Source organism: Phragmites australis, chromosome 6, assembly GCF_958298935.1.
Source record: "Phragmites australis chromosome 6, lpPhrAust1.1, whole genome shotgun sequence".
In the NCBI taxonomy this organism is placed as follows: Eukaryota; Viridiplantae; Streptophyta; class Magnoliopsida; order Poales; family Poaceae; genus Phragmites; species Phragmites australis.
This window is the reverse complement of record NC_084926.1, coordinates 32139347-32151682: the sequence shown is the minus strand read 5'-3', so window position 1 is coordinate 32151682 and position 12336 is coordinate 32139347. Positions and strand designations below refer to the sequence as shown.

General features: G+C 43.9%; 1 protein-coding gene across 1 annotated transcript; it reads left to right on the top strand.

Moving 5' to 3' along the window:
* Window positions 1–2391: 2391 nt before the first annotated feature.
* LOC133922236 (protein MIS12 homolog) lies at window positions 2392–10168 on the top strand. The gene is made up of 7 exons (XM_062367472.1): window positions 2392–2656; window positions 2788–2854; window positions 7582–7701; window positions 8354–8446; window positions 8533–8671; window positions 9674–9814; window positions 9909–10168. Exons 1-7 carry the CDS (start codon window positions 2538–2540, stop codon window positions 9965–9967), a joined length of 738 nt encoding a protein of 245 aa, XP_062223456.1. The 5' UTR covers window positions 2392–2537; the 3' UTR covers window positions 9968–10168.
* Window positions 10169–12336: the final 2168 nt, after the last annotated feature.

The window sequence follows — 12336 nt, the reverse complement described above, 5'->3', positions numbered from 1 at the left end:
GTGTTGTTTTTATGATGTTTTTGTGCCAGCTAGATGTATGGTGTGATGTTTTTATTGTGAATGTATGGACATATGTATGGATGTATGGACATCCGGATCTATTGGTAACCCTAGCTGTGTACGGATGTATGGACATCTGGTTCTATTACTCTTTGAATGTTCTATGCAGTGCATATTATGGACATATAAATCTAAATGTTCAATGCATGTTCCGTACTTTGTATTCTTTCCATTTCTGTTTTGACATGTATTTGTGTGTAAGAAGAGAGGAATAAGAATGCACAATTTTGTACAAGAATTATAGTCAATTATGTACAAGAATGTTGTACAAACTAGCTCAATTCTGAAAGCACAGATCTCAATCTTCCCACATAACAAAATCACACATATGTAAAAAATAAATATTTCAACATATTTTTAGAACTAAACAAAGGGAGCACAAATGTGATCAACTCATAGGAACACAGATTGACAACAAACACATGTGTTCATTTACCAGCATTACACATAGAGTTCACAATAATTTCAAATATAACACATACAAATACAGCAACTGACAGTCATTGTTCAGTACTAATCCTCTCTTATACTTCATCTCTAGAATCTGGTTCAGCTCTAGATCGTGCTGCTTCATCTGCAAGAGCTGATGCTTCAGCTGACCTATTGGACCCTGTGGTTCTCCATCGATATAAGATCTACAACCTAATTCAACTTTCTCTAATTGGCTCAAATATCGCTCATAATCACTCTCCCACTTGAAAAATCCACATTTCTTGTCGTTTGCACAAACACAACACTCAACACTCAAGTCTTTACACGCCATTGACATTAAACATACATGAAAAGAATTGAAAAAAAATGAACCTACTGGTTGTTCTCACACTTGTAAAACCTTCATCATACGAATTTAGCTGCTTGCTCCGTAGCTTCACCACCGCAATCCCACACGTCAAGCAATCCACAAGTGGAAGCTCCTCCTCCAACTGTCTTGTGGTAGCGTTGGAGTCCGATGGTGCCCTATCGTAGGAGGATGCGGAGGGCGTACCTTGCTGCTTGATGTACTCGCCTCTGCCACCGCGAGCTAGGTTAATCGGACTCGATGATGAGTCGAGTTTTGAACCGGTAGAGTCCAATCGAGAGGCTTTGGCATGATGAATGGGGGCAATATGGTTCTTACCGAAATACAATGGCTTGTAGGTGAGCCTAAGAGCGTCAGGGCGTACAAAATTGTATGTTTTGAAGTCGGACAAAATCATAATAGCATCAGTCAGATATAGTACTATGTAGTGTTTTTTTTTTCAAAATAGCCAATTTTATAATGGCACAAATTAAATTAACCCTTAACTGAATGACACAGTTCCTTCTCTTAATTAAAAAAAAATCTTTTTTTTTTACCAAGTCTCCTCTAGATTCCCATGTGCGGCAAGAAATCGGTGAGGAAATGTGATGACCGCATTGCGGAGATGCTATGGACATGTGGGGAAATGCTAGTTTTGGTGCACCTACTTGCATCGATGACCAATCAATAGAAAACGATATCCCGAGTGTTCCCATGCCTAAAAAGTAACCATCATGCTCGCGCGCCAGGATAAGGAATTGGACAAATTTCTTATTTGTTATTAAAAAATTTGGCTCTTCCTAATTTGCTATCCATTTCAAAAAAAATTTCCTTCCATACTACTCTGTTATATTTACAGTTAAAATTCACTTGTCGATGGTACTATTCATGGTACTGTTAGGTTCTCAAATAAAATCTAAAAAATTTAAGAAAATTTACTAATATTCTTATTATATAATGTAATAATTTTTAAAATTATTTATAGGCTTAGGTTATAGATGGAAAAGTAAGTTTTTTATAATATTCTATTTATATGCAGTTTTTATCATTGCATATTAAACAGTAACTGTAAACCGTAACGACTAACTATGAATTTCGACGGCAAAACGTAAACTAAATTGAAATGGATGGCAATAAGTAAATTTGTTCTTTTATGGGTTAAAGGGAAGAGCGGAAATCTTTGATGGGAAAACGGCTGCGTCCTTTTTCTGTTTACATGGTGGGTCCCACGTCGATGCTGATTTATTAATCTTGGGCCCATTTTTTCTAGACATGGATAGCGAGGATGTGGCTGCCCTCTCTTAACCATATCCTCTTATTTTTTCTGATTCTTTTTTTATTTTCTCTTATCTTGAACAGTTTCTTTTCGAAAAGTTTCGTGAAAAAAAAGAGAGAATCTAGATAAAAAGAATATTCTTGAAAATATCTTCGTAACAGAAATTAGAAAAGAAATCGTTGAAACATTGAGGAAAAATAAAATCTCTTCAGGGAAGCGACCGCCCCGGAGGTCCCCGGCGCATGGTTTTAGCCCATTAGCTGAAGCAGGCCCAGTCAGGACTTGATAGAGAACAGACACTTCAGTTTCTCCTCAAAAAGTTTGAAACCCGCGACCGGGCGGCGAACCATCCCCAGTTCCCCACTCGGATCCGCCGCCCCCACCACCGAAGAGCTCCGAAGAGCCGGAAGCAGGAGCGAGACGATGGAAGGCAGCGACGATGCCGCGGAGGCGGCGCTGGGGCTGAGCCCGCAGCTCTTCGTCGACGAGATCCTCGACACCATCGGCGAGGTCCGCGCAGAGGCCTTCGACTACTGCCTCCAGTTATGTCCTCTCCGGATCTCTCTCCCGCGAATCCCCGCCTCATTTTTTTTTTTGGTTTCGTCATTCTCTCCCCTCCTTTGCTGCCGACCGGCTGGTTGGTTAACTTGCCATTTCCGTCTCCTTTCTTCAGGGAAGCGGCCGCCCCTGGGGTCCTCGGCGCCACCAAGGCAGCCCAGAAGGCCGCGGAGCTCGAGCGGGTAAGTGACGGACTCCCACATCATTATTCGATACAGCCCAAATCCGGGATAAGATTTGGGGATGATTCAGGGCGCCTTTGCTAGTGTTTGTTGTGCGTTACTCTTTACATGCTACTCCATCTAACTGCGTTGTTCACATAGGAGAAACTGGTGAGCGTCTGCTTGTAGTGCAATTCCACAAGCATTGGTACCGCCCTTGCAATGGCCACAATTTAGGATAATCAGCGAATTTTTTTAGATGATGGAATAAATTTATCCCAGCCTCTGCATCACATGATGCACACACCCGTAGCGGAATCAGCTAATGGTTACTTATTATTAGTGACGAGTTGAACGTTAATGGAATGTTGGTAGGCAAGTCCACCCGGCAATTGGACCAGTCCTTGCTCTTTGGTTAAGACGTGTTCAGGTTGTTTATGCTTGTGCTACAACCCACTAGGGAGAAATTCAACTAAATTTGCCTTGGACAGTAGCTAAACCCATTTCGCTACGAGATTGATGTTGTGAAGAGGTCTGTAGTAGCTGCATCATTCAGGTGTTTTGTTGTACTTGCTTTCTTGCTAGTGCCTTTTCCACATGATGGACGGCATCAATTTCGCTACGAGATTGATGTTGTGAATGCTACCGGACAGCTTATTTATGACAAGGGGATTGGTTTGCCCCTGCATCGCTCCCAGGGGCCACTCGGGTGGCTCCACGCCCTCAATGCCACCACCCCCTCCCTCTACCTCGCCGCTACCCGAGCTGGCTGCCGGAAGCCCTCGCAATGGTGAGGACGGCGGCGGCAGGGCTTCCCCCCGACAGGGTTGCTATGCATCGGTGCGGTGTTGTATGGTTCGGCGGGATCCACGTGCTAGGGGCTGGATCCAGGCGCCGCTGGCGGGATCCGCCGCGACGCCGCTGATTTCCGCTCGGGGGCAGTCTTCTTCATGGCGGCCGACCCCTTCACGACACCGCCGAGATCCTTGTGCGACCGGCCAGTCCGCCATCAGGGCATGGACATAGCTGGACTTCAGCGTGGCTGGCTATGCGGCCATCGAGCAGATCTGCGCCTGCAAGCTCAACGGTGACGCGCCCGAGGTCATCCAGCTGGAACCTGATGACGCAGACGGCGACGACTTGGTCGACGTGAAGGTCCCCAGCAGCGGTAGGCACGTTGTCGAGGCGCATCTGGTGGAGTACATGAAAGTGCATCTAGACTTCTTATGTGAGTTTTAGCTAATTGATGACAAACGATTAATGGACTAATGGGTTTGCTGAAGTTATGAACAGATTTTAAGTTTCATTGGATAAGTAAAGAGACGTTGGCGTCCCAAAAAAAAAAGAGAAGCGGTATGTAGTTACTCAATAGGCTTTAATTCATTTTATTTTGAATTTGAGTTCAGGATAGCCATACTATCAAGAGAGATGCGTGTTGATAGTCTTGAAAGTGTCTCAGTGCTCAAAGTATCCTTTTAGAACCGAAAGTTGAGAGACACAATCACCCATGGACACTGGGAAAAAGGCTTTTGTTATCTGAGCCCGGAGTCTCCGGGTTAGCCTGGATACTCTGGACTCTGATTAGTAGGTCGGAGTCTCCGGGTGAGACTCCGGCAGAGAGTCACGGTTTGAGCTTGAAAGCTCAACCCGGGGTCTCCGGGTTAGCTCGGATACTCCGGACTCTGGTATGTGGTCGGAGTCTCCGAGTGAGACTCCGGTAGAGAGTCACGGTTTGAGCTTGAAAGCTCAGCCCGGAGTCTCCGGGTTAGTCCAGATACTCTTGAGTCTGGTATGTGGTCGAAGTCTTCAAGTGAGACTCAGGCAGAGAGTCTCGGTTTGAGCTTGAGAGCTCAACCCGAAGTCTCCGGGTTAGTTCGGATACTGCAGGATCTAGTCTGTGGCTGGAGTCTCCGAGTGAGACTCCGCGACAGAGTCTCAGGTAGGCTTTAAGTGCTTGACCCGGAGTCTCCAGGTTGGTCCGGATACTCCGGGCTCTGGTGTTTCCGGACCCTTCGGCGGATAGTGTTTCTGGCTGCGTGCCTATGTGTTACTCGAAGTTTTCGGGTGAACTCGGATACTCCGGGTCAGTACAAAACGCACAGTAACGGCTAGTTTTTTGAAGTGGGCTATAAATACCTCACACCCCTTACTTCAATGGCTGCTGAACCAACTCGTGGACAAACTCATTCAAAGCCATTCAATAGCTCTCTTAACTCCTTTATAGCTTTGATTCTTGCAAGATTTGAAGATTAGAGTTTAGGAAGTGAGATTGAGTGCAAGAGAGCTAAAATCCATTCTTGAGCACTTGAGGTCATGCCAAACTTTCGATTCGCGTTCTTTACTCTTGGAGCTTTGAGTTTCTAGACGGCAAAGCGTCACCTAGAGAGCACCCAAGCTTATGGAGTGTTCTGGGAAGTTTGTATTACCCTTTGATTTGAGTAAGAATTCTAACTTGATCTTTATAGTTGTTTGGGCGAGGAAAGGGTTGAAAGAGACCCGGCTCTTTGTGAGCTCCTCAACGGAGACATAGACACTTCTTTGTGAGGTGGCCGAACTTTGGGAAAAAATCCTTGTCTCTTTACTTTATTGCACATTTACTTGTTCTAGTTGATTTTTGAGGATTTTTCCGATCTACTTGCTTGTGTGCGTGTGACCGTAGGTTGTTGGTGATAAGGTATTTAGGCATCTCTTAGAATCTGTGGTAACTTATAGACTCATTTAGATTTGCTCAAAAATTTATAAGTTTCAATTTCCTGTATCATCCAGATTATCCAGATAAGCTCGGAGTATCCGGGTTTTGTATAGCCCGGAGTTTCCGGATTGACCTGGAGTATCCGGATTTAGTAATTCGCTGAAGTTTTAAATTTCAGGAAACGCCTATTCACCCCCTCTCTAGGTGACATCACGTACATTTCAATACGACGACGAGCTACTGCTCCTCTTGGTGCACGACAACATGGTTTGCAACTCAGATGTGGGCCTTGCGGTCGACGAAGACGATAACAGCGGCAGCGAGGACGCGTCCGTGGTGGAGGTGTACAGGGTGGAGTGGTTGGGGGACGTGGCAGTGCGGCTGGTGTGTGAGGCAGACCTTGGTTGGCATGCGTTGTTCCTGGGGCAGAACCTCACGTTCGCGCTCTCGCTGGTGGAGTTCCCCTGCGTCTACCCCGTCGTGGCGCGGTGGAGTTCCCCTGCGTCTACCCCGTCGTGGCGCGGTGGAGTTTTGAGGTTGGAGGCCACCAAGGAGTCAGGTTGGTTTTGCTGGCAGCATCTAGGCATCCGTTCACGTGGTGCGGCTTTGATTTTGGTGGCGGCTCAGTGGAAAGAGGATCTGCACGGGTTGCAGGGCGAGGCTGCGCACCCCTGATGGCAAGGCAATCCAAATCTGTAGTGTGGTGTCCGCGATGGGTGTGGGGCGGTGCCTACGCGCTGTTATTGAGGCGATGATTGAGGCAGCCTCAAAGGTGACCGGATCTGGTGCGATGCTTCGGTCGATCGGTCTGTGCGGTGCTGCAGTGGCACAGCGGCGGTCTTCTCGGTGAGGTGCGGTTAGCTTCATGATGGCTTTCTCTACACTCGGTCAAGATCGGGGTTTTGACAACTGCGAGCGCAAGTCGAGATGTGTTGGGGCTGGCGGCGACTAGACTGGTGCTCGGCAATTTGGTGATATGGTGGTCAGATGGTGCTCTGTTGATGGCGGCCTTGCGGGGCACGGTGGCTCGACGGCAACCAGTCCTGCATGGCGGTGGTCGGTTCAATGAAGGGCAGCCGTGCTCTTTGGGGCGACACGTCGGTGACCTAGGTGATGCGGCATGTGTTTGGAGCTTTTGTCCAACCGGCCGTTGTTGATAGTCGTCATTGTTGTTTTTTTTGCCATGAGTGTCGTTGTTGTCTTAGTTGTAACAGTTGTTGTTTAATCGCTTAACCCCTTATGGGGCCGTTGTTTTGCCCAGTCTGGGCCTTCTCCTTTATCAATACAATCGGCAACTCTCCTGTTTGGTTCGTTTAAAAATAAATAAATAAAGAAAAAAATAGTTGTCTGTCCTTAGCTCATTCATTTTCCTTTCTTGTTAATTCCATTCCAGTGATCATTCTGGAACTTCTTTGCACTGGGACAATTTTTTGAGTACCTTGCTGCGTTCACATGCCTTGATAAACAAATTTCTGTTCCACTAAATTTTGAATGTAAGTGGATGCTGAATGGAATACCAGAGTGGTTAAAATAAGGGTTAATTAGATACATGGCACTGCAAGTCTACCGGTTTTGAAATTCATCTAATGTTAATTTCCCACCTGACCACTTTTAGTTTGCCTGGATTTTTTTTATTTTTTTTTTATTTTTATGAAGCAGAGATCATTAGCTGATTCGCTATGGGCTATGGCATTTCAGTTTATGCTTGTTTACAGAGCTGTATTGTAAAGAACCAGAGAACCGAAAAACATGACTTCATTAAGTATAATATGAACCATCTATGGTGGACTAACCATCCAGTTGTAGCATTACACTTAGCTACTGTGGTGCTTCAAATGTTTCAATCAAATGTACTTGTGTAATCATTGCATACTCCATAACATGCTTTAACATGTTTAACAGCTAATTTGTTTTACTTATGCTGCCATTTATTATCATATCTTCTCTTATAAAGTTGTTTCATAACATTCATAAGGTCGTAAATTATTATTTCATCTTTTCATGGACCAGCAGGACCATTATGATAAGTACAATATTTTTTATGTTTTCTCTGTAGGGATTAGATGCCATTTGTCATGTCGTAAAGGATGTACTGGACAAGAGAATGACGTTCTGGGAAAAATACTGCCTTCAGCATTGCTTCACTGTACCCGAAGGTTTTAGGGTGCCTGAAGATGTATGCTCGTTATCTCAAAATAACAGATTTGACTCCAACATGTTGAACTTATAATTCAGCTGCTATTGCAATATTACAATTGTGTTCATCCTTCTTCATGATTCATCATAGATGAAGGGGAATAGATACATTGCTTTTGAAGATTCATAGTTCGGAAATCTGATGCTTAGAGTTTACTGATACAAATGTGCAGTTCTGTTTCACAATTGATCTTTGCAGAAGATTATATTCCGCTGCACATTCAATTACAGATGCCCCCCCCCACACTCTTGCAGTCATAAAAACATGAGGTTGTGGATAGTTTCAATATTGACTAGAGTATTTCTCTAAACTGCTGGATTAGTTTTTGATGGGGAGATGAATGAAATACCGCAGTTTTTGTTTAATTGAATACAGTTTCTATCATAGACTTGCTAATTTTATGTTATCGAAACCAGAGCTTCTGGTCAATGCCGTAATTGTATTACCGCTGGCTCCATTGATCTTGAAAATTATCAATCAAGCTTCATTTTTTTGTGGTTGCACAGTAGCTAGAAAACAATTGCACATGTTTTGTTCAGTGAAGCTATGCTTTATTTCACATCTGCTTTACTCCCTCATCTCACAAAGATATGCTAATGCTGATGAGTATATATCTGATCTCCTTCATCAGGATAATTCCTGTGCAAAAAATTCACAGAAAGATGGGACTTCTGATTCAGATTTGGATGTGGAATTTGATTCCTTAAGGAGAAAGGTTGAAAGTGTAAGCACTAAGCACCTTACTTGTAACGAATTAGTTTATAATATATCTAGATTTTTGTAACAAATGCCATTGTTTTTGTTCATCAGGCCAACACAGAATCTGAAAATCTTCAGAGAGAGTTGTCCTCATTGGAAAGGCAAACTACATACAAAAGAAAACTTGATTCCTCTATTGCTGAAATACAGAAGTTGTTTGAAGGCAAATCTGTGCAAAAGAATTTTGAAGGTATGGCATAGTACTCAGTATTTTAATACAAACTAGTACAATGTCCGTGGATGGCAACGGATTCTAAACAATGCTTGCATTTAGAAATCATCTAGGAAAAAAAGATGTTCAATTTTTCTCAATATCATCTAGAAAGGCACATTATTTGATCAATCCACTTATTAGGTTTACCAGTTGTCTAGTATTTCCAGAGAAAGTTGCACTATTGTTGTTCGCCATTGTTACAGTTTCGATATTGATGTCATGTGAAATCCTTTTTCTTTCCTTTTTTAGCTCAGAGAAAATTGAGAAACAAATATGCACAAAGTAAGGGGTTAGGGAATTTTTTGTCTTATCAACCTGGTCAGAGCTCTGAACTGCTCTACTATTTATTTGGACATTACTAACTCAGGAGGATGACATGTTGGGGAAGTTGTGATGTGTTATGATGACCTTAGGTCTTGATGGTTGTTATGGGTATGCATATATACAGAGTACATGAGAGACACACGACGTAGAATATGTAATTACTCTAATACCCTTGACAAATGATAACGATTCCCCTTCATCACCTTGTTTGAGAATCTGATACCACATCACTATTCTTTCATAATGCTGGTGGCTAGTAGCTTGGGTCATTTCATATGGAAAGACCATCAACTGTCAAGGAACCAGTATTCTTTTACTGGACATGTTTATTCTGCATTGAAAGATAATAGGAGCATTGACATTTAAAGTTTGGCCATTGCATAGAGTTTCTCGCTCCCATGTGTTAGCTTTAGCAAGAAAAATGGTCAACTTGTGGATTCTGTCACTTTTCATCGTTTGAATGTCTTCTTGCCTTTTACTTGATTTAATGCATCGATATTGTTACAAAATGCTTGACATCAATTACAAAGTTTATATGTCTACATGTACCTTTAATCTAGACAGAAGTGCTACCCCTTTATCAATACAACCTCCACTTAATCTAGTTACCTCTGGTTCAGAAAGTATGCCTACTCAACTGTGCTGAACTTGCAGATCTCGCGAAGGCAATACCAATATTGCAGCAGAAAATAATGGGAATGAAAAAGAAAAGGACTGAGACTGGGAGCTTGGTAGATCAACAGGTTTGGAGCATGAACGGTCTGAGAGACAGCAAGCATCTAGCATTGGATCAGGGTACTGCCACCACTTTCCCCTTGGTTCCTTTGGTGCTCCCATGCATACCTATCTCATGTATTTATATGTCATTGACTAATAACTTATCTTGCAGGTTTTATTGCACGCACTGAAGACATTCAAGAGATCATCAATATCTTACAGAACGAGTAGCTTGCAGTTTCGTGCGGCCTGCACCTATCAGAATGTCAACTATTGGTCGCATTACAGTATCAGAATTTAATTTTGTGTAGCTACCTTCTCACTAGCTGCCTGTGTGATGTGACACTCAACTACGGATATGGTGATGGGATATTTTTAGTTAGCATCAGTGAGACTCATTTCTGCGATAAATCCAAATACCTTTATGTTTAACGTTGTTCTTCATCATCTCAGTTGGTCACTTGTTATCCTTCTGTTCATGTTGCGATTAATGAGGTATGAACCATTGCAGTGTTACATCTGTGCCTGCTGCTTGAAGCAAGAGGCGGGACCTCGGTGTATTCCGAGTTGTTTTACCTAATTAGCATTTTGTCAGGGGAGTTGAATCGGCTATGATACCTGCTGCAGATACCGTTGATCAATTGATATTGTAGTGGAGATATTTGTAGCACTGGTAATAAGATCATTTTCTTTGACAAAATTGCCAATTTTATACTGCAGGAAGCCCTTTCATGTCGACAACTTAGAAACTTCCATGTCGCCATACTAACTTGCTCTGTTAAGTTATAGTACAGTTATATCGCTGCAACTTTAACTGTTGTTCAGTTGTCTGGAAGTGTTCTCTACATATTAGAACGCCTGTTTGATAGTTTCTCTTAGATCAATGTCTTATAAGTGACCATAATTTTGAGGACCTTAGCATCTCAATCCTGTTTGAAACTGGGTCGTGCTTCATTCCCCCCCCCCCCACCCCCAACACAAGTCATTACTACTCTGGAGAGTTCTGGAGCGACTGATTTGGTGTCAAGTAATCCTTTCGTATTTGAGGTTGTGTGTGATTCTTAATTCTTAGTGCCTGAACCTAGCAATTGATACTTCACGATTCTCTGCATACAGATATATGAATTATTTATGGGTTAGCTCTTCAGCCATGAATTTGCTCGTCCAGTTTTTCATGGACCTAATACAACATTTGAGAAAAATTCAGCTATGACTTCATCCAGACACTTGTTCCACAAAAGGTCAGGAAAATTACATGGCCACTGCTCCTCATTAATCGTTGACAAATCTCAGTTGACTGCTCCCTACCGTCTGGTTACCATCCAACGAACAGCACCGTCCACTGCATTCCTGCCTCACCGGTGGCCCCGGTGGCACCACCGCTGCCTCACCGCTCTGCCCAGCCTCCGCCCGCTAGCCAGTCAAGCCATTGCCCCAATGCAATGCAAACGGTGTACAACACACTAGGAAGGATATGATTTTTTTCCCGTAGTAACCTTGACAGTGATTCCAGGTATGTCGGATGGTGGGTACGTGAATGGTGTTTCAGGGAGTGAATGTGTCTATGTGTATGGATGAAGGATTCGGGGACACTGAGGGTTATACAGGTTTAGGTCTCCCAGAGGATAACAACACAACATCTTGTTTTTTGTGTCATAGTAGATCTCACTTGGTTACAGCAGTGTTCTAGCAGATTGCCAGAATCGATCTGTCTTGGTTACAACGGGGTCCTCATCCCTTTATATAGTAGGGAGAGGAAGAACTAACATGCGGGCTCTATACAGATGGCCTCTGCTCATTCTAATATTTAACTCAGATCATCATTATAGAGTACCGAGAATGCAATTTGCTCTGATAGTATTGTATATCGTGCTGTCATGCACTGTCTTTGCCTAGCCCGTAGAACCTTATCCTGCTGCATTTAATGTGACGAGACGGAACGGTGCACTTCTGCACTGTCCTCGTCTGCTTGCCTTTGCGCGCTATTCTCATCCACTTGCCTATGTGCGCCATCCCAGTCCACTTGTCTCTGCGCCATCTCCATTCACTTGCCTCTCTACACCATCTCCGTCCACTTGCCCTGCCGAATGGCTGACAACATCCCATCTATCGTGCGGCGCTGCGCCGGCCTGTAGAGTCTCACACCGTAGCCTTTAATTCTACGGGATGGGACACGTCCCCCTGCACCGCCCGCGACCTTATTAGTCGGGGTCGGTGCTTGGTGAAGAGAATTGCTCGGGCAAGTGTCAAATCTGGTCCCGGGACCAGGGGGCTGGTTGTGAGTTTGTATGAAGGAGCAGCGAGATTGGTCGCTGGAGGCTTTGCACTAGTCAGAGTAGCCCATCAACTAATTAGATTTTTTAAGAGATGTTCCCCTGGTTGTTTGCACCATTCGTGGGGCCTGTTTAGTCGGGGTACCCCTTTACTTGATACACCGACAGTAGCCCCCAAGCTCCCTCGTGATCGCGGTTCGGCCTGATCCTACCACCTGGGTCCCAGGGCGAACGTAGTTCGCCCCAGGAGTGATTATTGATGTCGTCCATCCTCAAAGTTTAACCTTTGAGCTCAGCATCATGGGGGGTGGTTTCAAATGCTTTGGG

Coding starts and splice junctions, on each gene's coding strand:
- LOC133922236 (XM_062367472.1), top strand. CDS start 2,538: ATGGAAGGCAGCGACGATGCCGCGGAGGCGGCGCTGGGGCTGAGCCCG. Junction 2,855..7,581: donor AGGCCGCGGAGCTCGAGCGG/GTAAGTGACGGA, acceptor TTTTCTCTGTAG/GGATTAGATGCCATTTGTCA. Junction 8,447..8,532: donor TAAGGAGAAAGGTTGAAAGT/GTAAGCACTAAG, acceptor TTTGTTCATCAG/GCCAACACAGAATCTGAAAA.